The sequence below is a fragment of the Erpetoichthys calabaricus genome, chromosome 5 (genome assembly GCF_900747795.2).
Source record: "Erpetoichthys calabaricus chromosome 5, fErpCal1.3, whole genome shotgun sequence".
NCBI classification, from domain to species: domain Eukaryota; kingdom Metazoa; phylum Chordata; class Cladistia; order Polypteriformes; family Polypteridae; genus Erpetoichthys; species Erpetoichthys calabaricus.
The window spans coordinates 210,598,250-210,610,749 of NC_041398.2; the positions used below are offsets into that span (position 1 = coordinate 210,598,250).

General features: G+C 36.4%; 1 protein-coding gene across 4 annotated transcripts in view; it reads left to right on the forward strand.

Moving 5' to 3' along the window:
• Positions 1–12,500, forward strand: part of capslb (calcyphosine-like b) — a 69,760-nt gene that overhangs the window by 17,917 nt on the left and 39,343 nt on the right. For all 4 annotated transcript variants that reach the window (XM_028802467.2, XM_051928346.1, XM_051928347.1 and 1 more), the window contains 2 exons: positions 7,384–7,527; positions 10,189–10,366. In XM_028802467.2, coding sequence (XP_028658300.1) covers positions 7,391–7,527; positions 10,189–10,366 — 315 coding nt within the window. In that variant the 5' untranslated portion in view covers positions 7,384–7,390. The remainder of the gene's footprint in view (positions 1–7,383; positions 7,528–10,188; positions 10,367–12,500) is intronic.

Sequence of the window (12,500 nt, forward strand, 5' to 3'; positions counted from 1 at the left end):
CGATCGCGCTCGCTAAAATAAATTGTAGAAATCTTTAATGGCATAATAGAAATCCAATGTACACGGTTCATCCACGTGTTAAAACTCAGTCAGTGAGCTGGGCAACTGTTGTAATCATTCCGCCTAAAAGGTTAAAGGTTAAAAGGTTAAAGGTTTTGGCAAATCCCACCTATGATGGTACTGCTAAAAGAATCATGCCGTGTGTTTAAACACACAGAAATTATTGAAATTGTCTTTTAAATATACAGTGGTGTGAAAAACTATTTGCCCCCTTCCTGATTTCTTATTCTTTTGCATGTTTGTCACACAAAATGTTTCTGATCATCAAACACATTTAACCATTAGTCAAATATAACACAAGTAAACACAAAATGCAGTTTGTAAATGGTGGTTTTTATTATTTAGGGAGAAAAAAAAATCCAAACCTACATGGCCCTGTGTGAAAAAGTAATTGCCCCCTGAACCTAATAACTGGTTGGGCCACCCTTAGCAGCAATAACTGCAATCAAGCGTTTGCGATAACTTGCAATGAGTCTTTTACAGCGCTCTGGAGGAATTTTGGCCCACTCATCTTTGCAAAATTGTTGTAATTCAGCTTTATTTGAGGGTTTTCTAGCATGAACTGCCTTTTTAAGGTCATGCCATAGCATCTCAATTGGATTCAGGTCAGGACTTTGACTAGGCCACTCCAAAGTCTTCATTTTGTTTTTCTTCAGCCATTCAGAGGTGGATTTGCTGGTGTGTTTTGGGTCATTGTCCTGTTGCAGCACCCAAGATCGCTTCAGCTTGAGTTGATGAACAGATGGCCGGACATTCTCCTTCAGGATTTTTTGGTAGACAGTAGAATTCATGGTTCCATCTATCACAGCAAGCCTTCCAGGTCCTGAAGCAGCAAAACAACCCCAGACCATCACACTACCACCACCATATTTTACTGTTGGTATGATGTTCTTTTTCTGAAATGCTGTGTTCCTTTTACGCCAGATGTAACGGGACATTTGCCTTCCAAAAAGTTCAACTTTTGTCTCATCAGTCCACAAGGTATTTTCCCAAAAGTCTTGGCAATCATTGAGATGTTTCTTAGCAAAATTGAGACGAGCCCTAATGTTCTTTTTGCTTAACAGTGGTTTGCGTCTTGGAAATCTGCCATGCAGGCCGTTTTTGCCCAGTCTCTTTCTTATGGTGGAGTCGTGAACACTGACCTTAATTGAGGCAAGTGAGGCCTGCAGTTCTTTAGACGTTGTCCTGGGGTCTTTTGTGACCTCTCGGATGAGTCGTCTCTGCGCTCTTGGGGTAATTTTGGTCGGCCGGCCACTCCTGGGAAGGTTCACCACTGTTCCATGTTTTTGCCATTTGTGGATAATGGCTCTCACTGTGGTTCGCTGGAGTCCCAAAGCTTTAGAAATGGCTTTATAACCTTTACCAGACTGATAGATCTCAATTACTTCTGTTCTCATTTGTTCCTGAATTTCTTTGGATCTTGGCATGATGTCTAGCTTTTGAGGTGCTTTTGGTCTACTTCTCTGTGTCAGGCAGCTCCTATTTAAGTGATTTCTTGATTGAAACAGGTGTGGCAGTAATCAGGCCTGGGGGTGGCTACGGAAATTGAACTCAGGTGTGATACACCACAGTTAGGTTATTTTTTAACAAGGGGGCAATTACTTTTTCACACAGGGCCATGTAGGTTTGGATTTTTTTTCTCCCTAAATAATAAAAACCATCATTTAAAAACTGCATTTTGTGTTTACTTGTGTTATATTTGACTAATGGTTAAATGTGTTTGATGATCAGAAACATTTTGTGTGACAAACATGCAAAAGAATAAGAAATCAGGAAGGGGGCAAATAGTTTTTCACACCACTGTAGCTCAAATTACGAACCTATGTTATAAGCTAATGTTTAAAAAGAAACTGTAATGCAAAGAGCTCTAACTAAAAATTAATACATTTGGTTTTAAAACTTGCAACGAGAAACATGCCTTCTTTACCTTCCAGTGAGTACTGGCCATACTTTTTAAGAAGGGATTAATTGGATAAGTGTGAATTTAAAAATTAGACAGTTTCTCACATAACAAAGAAAGATAATTATCGATTTGTGTAATTGGGATAAAAGCAAATAGAATGTCTCCACTTTTGTTTAACGCTTGTAAACGTGCGAAACATTTTTCCTTTCAAACCCTGATCAAGTTTAAAGGAAAAATGCTCTTTTAATAATACAAAATGAGAAGGGAGACAAGTTCTTACGATAAGCAGCATGTGCCTGATTGTGCATGAATGGAAGTTGTGTATTTTAGGTACTATAAAGGAAGAGCATTGTGGCGCAGTGGTCAGCACACTTGATACGAAATAAAGGTTCAAGCACGTATGTTTTCCTTGTTAAGTCAGAATGTTCTTTGTGACCGCGTAACTTTTGATGGGAATGCTTTCTTGTTGTGGAATTGTGCTACGTGATTTCCCGAGTGGATTGTCCTTGATTGTCGCTGGAACCGGGGATCGCCACAGAAATTAGTGTTTCCTTGATGTCGCTGAACCCAGTTTCGCCACGGACATTTTCATGATCTGAAGAATAGCGCGTATGAAACTGAGGTAAGAATGTACTCCTAATTTAATGAAAGTAATACCAGCTTGCGGCCTGAGAAGTTGTTTGATTGTAATAATAAGCATGAAGGAAAAGACGCATTTAAGTGCGTTGCACAGTGAAACCTTATAGATAAAAAAAAAAAACCACAACCTCAAGTGAGTTTATAGCACGTGTGATAGAGATCTATGTGAATGAAATACAATTGAAAGAGAACTTCATTCTATGAATGAAATGCAATTGTAAAAGAGAACGTGAGTATGTGAATATGTGAAGATATTTGAAAGAATGAAGCAATTGCCAAATACTGTATGTTGAAATGATTGAAATGAGTGAAGGCTGATTTTTTGTGAACAGTTGCTTTACCCAGTGTGCTGAATGTTGTTTAAAAAGAACTTCTGTTTAGCCAAGTAATTTTGCTTGGGCATGAAGTGGGATTTAGAATCTAGCAAAGAAAATAAAAGAAGAATAAATTATTTTCATACAGAGCCTGGGGTGGCAAATGCGTGTTTATGTCATTTGTCAGTATGTGTTTCTGTGTGTGTCAGCTGACTAATAAATAATGTAAAGTAAAGCCCTAAAAGATGGGAGACGTCCCATATAATAATATAATAACATAATATTAATCATTGTAGTAATAGGGGATTGTATTCAAATTTAATTGAGTAAGTAATACATGTACTATCTAAAAATGTTAGCAAATAAAGTTGAACAGAGTCATCATGACTGGTGATTGATAATGCACACTGTGCTTAGGTTAGTGAAGCCTGGAATGTTTTTTGAAGCCTACAAACAGATGCAGGTTTAAATATAAGATGACCTATGCCCTTGCAAGGCAAAAAGACAGCTAGTCGCACAGTCAGTTAAAGAGTTAAGACTTTAAACATTTAAAAAAAAAAATTTGAATTTCAAGAAAAAGTATTATTAGCATAAAATATAACTCAAGCCTATAGATGTTGTTTTTTCCTACAGATTCATCAAAACCTGTGGCTAATGGATGAAACACAAATTATTTTTTCTATACAAGCTGCAAGAAATAGCAAGTTTGGGCAGAGAAATTAGAAATAATCTAATTTAAGGGTGGTGAATGTTTATCAATCATACATTAATGAACAGCAGTTATTGGAATTATTTTCCTTGCATGTTGATTAGTGCAAGTGTAAGGGTATAACATCATGTATAATAAAAATGTTTAAATGAAAATACAAAGGATAAAATGTTCCTATAATTAAAATTAGACTGATTTCTTTCTCTAGTCTTCATATAAAAACAGTATAAAGGGTTTACATATTTTGATGTATAACAAATGATTATTATTATCACTTCAGTAATTACAAAATGTATTAGAACTGAATACATGTATTGATTTGCCAATGCTCAGTTATAATGCACATAGCTAAATAGAATGTTCAGTTATACATTAGAACCATTAGTCTATATGAACTGTGCTGTTGTAATATGTTAAAGACATTTAAAAGATTTGTCTCTTGATTAGATAAGCTACAGTTTGTTATATGGTATAGATAATAAGATTTTTGTTCTATGAGAACACTCAAGTTCAAATATGTCATATCTTGTTATAATTAAAGACATCTGTAATGTATAACTGATGTAATGTGTTGATTAGTGTATTATCCTACTGAAGAAACCTTTTCATTAGCCTAGTTTAAATGTAATAATTTGCCGTATTTAATTTATCTCTAACTGTTATTTATGATATGAAACTGAGAACTGCGGGTCTAGAATTGTCATTAATAGTGCTGCATTGTATTATACATATGATTGATAAAGAATTGTTTTATGTTATGTGTTTGCTCTACTTTTCACCCTTCTTTAGTTAGCCTAGCAAGTATTTTAGTTTTGGCCACTCAATTTAATGGTACCAAAAGCCTCTCCAAGCCAGTGTTAAAAAGTTTTATCAATGATGAGTAAGGTGGTGTACTACCAAATGGAGATTTAAAGACTGTGCACACTAATAACTCTTGATATGCTGCACATACCTGATAATAGCTGGTGAAGAAATGACTTGCTTTTCCAGAGTGGAAGAAATGCAGAAGCAAAGAAAGATTGTAAGTCCAGCTGAGTAAATCTGAAGCCATGCTATGTGCAGACATTTTTTGCTGTAAAACAAAGTTTTATGGACTCTATAACAGAAACAGGCTGTAAACGCCACTGAAGTGAGATGACAGCTGTTGAAGGCTCCCATGAATGACTACTGAATGCAGGGCAAGCCGAGGGGGAAGTGTTCCTCTGCTAAAAATGGTCAGTCACCATGTGTGCATCTCATGATCTCTCTAATGGCAACAGAACTGTTTAAATTTTCTATTTCCAGCAATAGTAAAAGACTTTAGTTTCCTGAAGCAGTCATACTTTGTACAGAAGAATCTGCAATGCCACCAAGCAAAAGACTTTATCTACAAACCACTGGGTTGGACAAGGCATGAATATAGAAAGCTTAGGAATAGACTTGATAATGTTATAAGAGGTGCTCAAAGGTATGAGGATCTGCATAATTAACCACCAATAATGTTAAATTGTAAATTGAAAGGCAATAGAACATCCGATAGTGAGGTTGGGAAGGATATAAATAATGTACAATTATGCAATAATACTACGGTAGTTAAGAACAATTAATAATCATAGCAATATATAAAAAATAGCATATAAGTTATGTTACAACTATTATAACTTATAAAAAGGGATCAGACACCAAAGGGTGGGGTACATATAGCAACATACTGAATTTAGAAATGTTATGAGTACCAAAGAATAGTGAAATCCATTAAGATGCTATATAGAATTATAATATCTCATGCTATTTTACAACTGATGAGATATAATGATCACTATGTAGTAACACCATGTTAAATGTAACTGTTTGTCCAAATGTACTGTAACTTGTCATTGTTAATATTTACGCTGGTATTAGATGAACGGTACAGAAGCTATAGTGGTACTACACCTCACAAAAACAAATGATCTTGAAATGTCTACACTGTAAAGGGGGATCCAGTACCTTTTGATTTGTGGATATGACTTTCAAGTATTGTTTTTTTTTTCACAGATCCAGTGACAAAGGGTGGCTTGTTATAATATATTTTGTTATTAAGTTTAATGTCACTGTTCTCTGTGCCCACTGTTATGGACTCATTCATACAGGCAGACCAAGTATGGTACGCAGGGGCTCAGCATCAGCACTTAGAATTGCCGAGCCAAGCACAGGACTAGAGAGCCAAAGACAACTGGAGAATTGAATAGTCAGCCTAAAGACAGACTAGTATAGTTTTGTCTTTTGTCAGCACAAAAATCCTCTTTCCTTGTTGGGAGAATGAGAACTGCATGTAGGCATTGTGCTATTCCTGTATTTTTGAAGGTGGGGTTTGAGTCCTTTCCTGTCCTTGTTTGGATCCAGAAAAAAGAGCCTGCACATGGAGCAACCAGTATATAAGGATGCACCTACGGCCAATACACTTTGAAGCTAACGGGCGGAAGATTATGTCCTCCGTCCGGAAAATCCTTTCAGCGTGGTGACGAAAGATGGCAGACTGCGTCAAGACCTCCACATGCTTGATAGTCTGTCATAAGCTTCCCGTCTGTAATACCGCGTGAAACCGTCAGTAAAGTGAGCTAAATTATCCTTATACTTCTCACGTAATCTTGTAACCGTCATATTGCATGCTGGGGGGGGGGGAATAATACCTTTTTTAATTTATAATTATTTAAATTCAGGTTAATTAAAACGCCGCAATTGAAAAGAACACATTTCCGGAGAGCTAATGCTTCTTAAGGAAACAGCATCAGCATTCAATAATGTCAATAACTGGTGCGTGATGAGGACTTGTCAAGGTGAATTCACATGATGAAGGCGAACAGGGTAGTTGGTGAAGCGAAGTATACAGCTGACATCCTTTAAAATGGCTGAATCTCAAAACAATAGTTTGCTTTTTTACCTTTTTAAATTAACATGGACACTCTGCTTTACATGGGTAGCGCTGCTGCCTCGCAGTTGGGAGACCTGGGGACCTGGGTTCGCTTCCCGGGTCCTCCCTGCGTGGAGTTTGCATGTTCTCCCCGTGTCTGCATGGGTTTCCTCCCACAGTCCAAAGACATGCAGGTTAGGTGGATTGGCGATTCTAAATTGGCCCTAGTGTGTGCTTGGTGCGTGGGTGTGTTTGTGTGTGTCCTGCGGTGGGTTGGCACCCTGTCCAGGATTGGTTCCTGCCTTATGCCCTGTGTTGGCTGGGATTGGCTCCAGCAGACCCCCGTGACCCTGTGTTCGGATTCAGCAGGTTGGAAATTGAATGAATGGACTCTGCTTTACAATATGTGTATAATCTTAAGATCTAGATTAATACTCAGTAACATTTTTGGTTTGAAAAATTGACATATTCAAAAAGTTTTAAGGCTTTTGCATTGATCTATGGATCATGGTACCCTTAGCCTCCGTTTTAAGCTGCAAGAACAGACAAGGTTTTTTGTAAATTTATAAAAAATATTAGAATGCAATTTTATATGGCAAATTAATATATACCATGATTGCAAAGAAATAACAAAAAAACACTAAACTTATCTTTAAATATTTTGTCTTTAAACATTGGTTCAACCTGATGTCTTTTAACAGACACACCAATAACTGTCCCTATTGCAGGAAAGATTCAAGTCTTACTCATTATCTATTTATTGTAATGCTATTTCAATGCTAGTATTCAAGATGATATGATAAAAGCCTGATATCATATATGAAGCCTGTTTGCTACTGTATATGTAAAATCTTTGCCTCTAATGTTACATTATTTTTTATTTTAGGTACAAAATGCCAGGGACAGCGAGACACGATCGAGAAATGGCCATGTCAGCCAAGAAACAGCTTGTGACTTGCACAGATCCCATTGATAAACTTCGGCTTCAGTGCTTAGCTAGAGGATCATCAGGCATTAAAGGTCTTGGCAGGTAAGAAATACAGTATAAAGCCTATTGCTACCATTGCTTGTAATAATATTGTTGAAATAATATTTGGGTATAGACTGATAACCCACAAGGAAGCAGGTAGTGTTCCCAGTTCATTGAAATCAAGTCTTTTGACTGTGTCCACTGGAGTTTGTATATACTTTCCATATCTGATTTAGATTCCTCAAGGAGTTCTGACTTCGACTCACAGTTGAGATAATTGCTATTGGGTGATTATGGGCATTTTAGATGGAAGAATGGAGAGAAAAAAGGTGGGGAGCATCAGCCTTAACTAAAATTGTAAAGAGAACTAAATTTTCATTAAACAGGCTCAGGAAATGGTTCAGTGGAGGTTATTGGCAAATTTGTTCTGCTAAGCTATCACAGTGGTTGAAAATAGTATTAATTTTCATCCATCCATCCATTTTCCAACCCTCTGAATCCGAACACAGGGTCACGGGGGTCTGCTGTAGCCAATCCCAGCCAACACAGGGCACAAGGCAGGAACCAATCCCGGGCAGAGTGCCAACCCACCGCAGTAGTATTAATTTTGTATATGAATATTTTTTGTTTGTTTTTCTTTCCATTAAACCTACTTAATCCTGTTCATGGTCACAGGACTCATGGCAACAATGGGCACAATTTAGTTAAGCACCTTGAAGTTTTGAGTCTGCGGTGGGTTGGCACCCTGCCCGGGATTGGTTCCTGCCTTGTGCCCTGTGTTGGCTGGGATTGGCTCCAGCAGACCCCCGTGACCCTGTGTTCGGATTCAGCGGGTTGGAAAATGGATTGATGGAAGTTTTGAGTCAAATACTTAAAAGATACACATTACTCATCTTTCTCTAATAATGTTTTAATCTATCTAATATGCTACATTATTAAAATGTTACCACTTAATATTAACAACAATAGTAAATGCAGCTTGGAAGTTTTCATATTTTATTATACAACATTGAAATACAGTGGATTTATTTTGGCTTTTTTGACATTGATCAACAGAAAAAGACTGTTTAATATTAAAGTAAAAACAGATCTCGACAAAGTGATCTGAATTAATTACAATTATAAAACATAGGGCTTCTCCACATCTGGTTATTCAGGAGCTTAGTTTAAAATCTTATTAAAGAGGAAAAAAAATCAGTTTCAGTATCAGAATCAGCCAATCCAGGATTTTGAAACTGGTGTTTGACCTTAAAAATACTGATCAGGGCATCCCTCGTCGTTTTATAGACAATAAGTGGTAAGTTTTCATACTTAAATTACAATAAAACAGAATGGTTGTCAGCAGTTGTCGTGCACATAGAGCCCACCCCTGTGACCACAGACAAAATCAAACCTGTTTGATTCTGTTGGGACAAGTCATGGACTTGTTGGAGTTGCCAGGTATGTCAGACTATACAGCCAGCCTTCATGAGAGCACGCTGCCTACTTCCTTTGACTCTCTCAGATTATGTAAATGATGGCTACAACTGAAAATCGTTGGATAGATTTTCTAATGGGACATGGCCTTCTGCAGTCTCCCTATTGCTAGTGTGGTTCTTTCTATATTCTGGAGGTCTTCGCTGTGAAATGGTGGACAGGCTATCCCATGTGAACAGACTAGGAAAGTAAAATGCCTAACAGTGCAAGCCAAAGAATAGTCTGTGAAATGGGCATAGGGGCAGTACCTGGAAGTCAAGAAAATGAATGTTAAAAATCAAAATATTAACCGAAACTAAGTAAAAGCATTGCTTACTTCTGTGCTGTTGTGCTGTTCCATAAATTTAACCGACTACAGAGGATGATGTGTTTATAGCAAAGCCTTGCCATGTTTACGTAATTCTGGATATTTATCATTGCCCCTTGTTTTTATGTTTTTCATCTTTCCTTGGTTTCTTGTTTTCAGCGGGTGCAGGGTTGGTGCCTTTGATATAATTACTATTCTGGGGTGCTGTGGTCATCTTTGTCACAGTTGCCTGAGAGGTCTGTTTAAGACACCTGCTGGCTCACACCCATTAGCAAGAGTTTAGCTGCATTGCTTTTGATTCCTCTCTAGTGCTTCTTTTATATTTGTAAATTTTTCATTGGACTTGTCTCCATTGAAACTTTGTTTTGAATCCTCATTGGCACTGCAAGTATGGATTTAGAATTTTGGAATGGCACTTTGTGCTCAGGTATTTGTTATTTCTCGTGTACACTGGAATTGTTATAATAAATTCTGCTTCTTGGACTTTGTTTTCAGTTGTTAAATGCAATAATAGGATTTAATAAATGTAGTTTCCTTTTTTCTTTCTATTCCAATTTATAGTAAACTGTTTATTATTCCCATTTGGTTTTCCTCTCTGAATTTTCTGTTCACTAATTTCTTATTTTGTTAATTGTTTTGTTATTTTCTTTTTTATTCTTAATTGGCTACTATTGTTTAGCAAATTACTTTTATTGCAAAATTGATTGAATTCTAGATTATTACCTTAATTAAATAATTTTTTTCTGGTTTTGGACTTGACTCATGAGCGTATTGGAATATTCAGAACAGAAAAGTTAAGATTGTTAAAAGTACAGCTGACCTTAGAAAAATGTGACCCAAAGAACTTTTGTAGTAGTATTAAACAGCATATACTGTACTGTATGTGCTTATTACTAGATTTTCTCAATTTTAAATTATTTTTATATTTTTTCCTGCAGGGTGTTCAAGATTATGGATGATGATAACAGCAGAAGCCTTGATTTTAAAGAATTTATGAAAGGGTTACATGATTATGGAGTATTAATTGAAAGGGAAGAGGCCCAGAATCTTTTTCAAAGTTTTGACAAAGATGGAAATGGAACAATCGACTTTGATGAATTCCTCGTAACATTACGGGTAAAGAAACTACCATGTTTCTCTGTGCTGTGCTAGATTTACAGTACCTTTAGATACATTCCTTCAATAGACTGAGCATCCTTAAACATTTGTCCCCAAGGTGTACTATACTTTGCTGTTTTTTTTTCAGATGGGATGTTAACCTCTGAATGACGCCTTAAAAGTAATAACAACAACATGTATTTCTTTTTTTTTTTAATATTTTTATTTTATTAATTTTTATTGTAATCATTCCATACAAACAGATCAATTTATAACCCAACAAATTTGAAGACTAATCAAACCCCACCCCTGAGAAGGAGAGCTTAGCTAAAGGAAAATTGCTTTAGGCTTTTTAATAAGGCAACATTAAACAAAATAAAGGCAGAAGTTAATATCTATGTAAATAAGAGATGGAGAAGGGAGTTAAATGCAATAATAGTTATTTCTCTTATTCTAAAATAATATTGATTAAATCCTGCCGTGTTTTGAAAAAATGTTGTACAGATCCTCTAACTGAAAATTTGATTTTTTTCCAATTTCAAATAATATAAAACATCGGTTTCCCACTGACTTATAAGAGGAGAATTAGGATTCTTCCAATTTAACAAAATAAGTCTGCGTGCTAAAAGTGTAGTGAGTGCAATCACCGTTTGCTTGTCCTTCTCCAATTCAAGTCCATCTGGAAGAACACCAAACACAGCTGTTAGTGGGTTAGGAGGGATTGTGATACCAAGGCTGTCTGAGAGGCACTTAAAATTTTTTGTCCAAAATGATGTTAGTTTGGTGCAGGCCCAAAACATGTGACCCAGTGAGGCAGGAGCTTGGTTGCAGCGCTCGCAGGTTGGATCCTGGCCTGGAAACATTTTGGACAGTTTTAAGCGAGACAGATGAGCTTGGTATATAATTTTTAGTTGAATAATTCCATGCTTTGCGCATATAGAACTCGAGTGAATTCTCTGCTTTGCTACCTTCCACTCCTTTTCTGATATATTGATTAAGAGATCTTCTTCCCAATGTCCTCTTGGATCTTTGAAAGGTAGGGACTCTAATAAGATTTTATATATTGCGGAAATAGTGTTTGTTTCCTCGGAATTGAGCAGTATTTTTTCCAGCATTGTGGAGGGCGCAAGGTGGGGGAAATCGGGCAGTTTCTGTTTAACAAAATTTCTAATTTGAAGATAATAAAAGAAATGTGTAGCTGGGAGGTTAAATTTTGAACGTAATTGTTCAAAAGATGTAAATATGTTGTCTATATAAAGATCTCTGAGCATTTTAATCCCAAAACTTTTCCAGGTATTAAAAACTGGATATACTTGCGAAGGTTGAAAGAGGTGGTTCTCTTGCAGAGGTGCCACTGATAAAAGATTTTCCATCTTAAAATGCTTCCTAATTTGGTTCCATATTTTGAGTGAGTAAAGCACAATTGGGTTATTAGTATATTTGCGATAACTTTCATTTATTGGAGAGAAGAGCAGGGAGTATAAAGAAGTACTACAGGATTTTACTTCTATTGCGGACCAAGCCTCTGTATGTTCATTTATTTGTGTCCAGGTTTTTATGGCTTGTATGTTTGCTGCCCAGTAATAAAACTGAAAATTAGGTAAAGCCATGCCACCTTCTGCCTGAGGTCTTTGTAGGGTCGCTCTTCGGATACGTGGGTGTTTTGAGTTCCAAATGAATGAGGTTATTATTGAATCTAACTGTTTAAAAAACAATTTGTTGATATATATTGAAATGTTTTGAAATAAAAAGAGAAGTTTAGGAAGGATATTCATCTTAACAATGTTAATTCTTCCTGCTAGAGTGAGATGAAGGGTTGACCATCTATGCAAGTCGTGCTTAATTTTTTCCATACAGACGCCAAAATTTTGTTGATAAAGAGCTTTATGTTTATTTGTGATATTTACCCCTAGGTATTTAAACTGATCTGCTATGGTAAAAGGTAGGGTGTCTAATCTAATATTATATGCTTGTGAATTCACTGGAAAGAGTATACTTTTATTCAGATTAATTCTAAGACCAGATATCTTTTGAAATTCTGTTAGTGCTGTTAAAACAGCGGGGACAGTGTTTTCTGGGTCTGATATATATAAGACCATATCATCTGCATATAGAGAAAGTTTCTGTTCCAGTCCTTCTCTGACAATCCCCT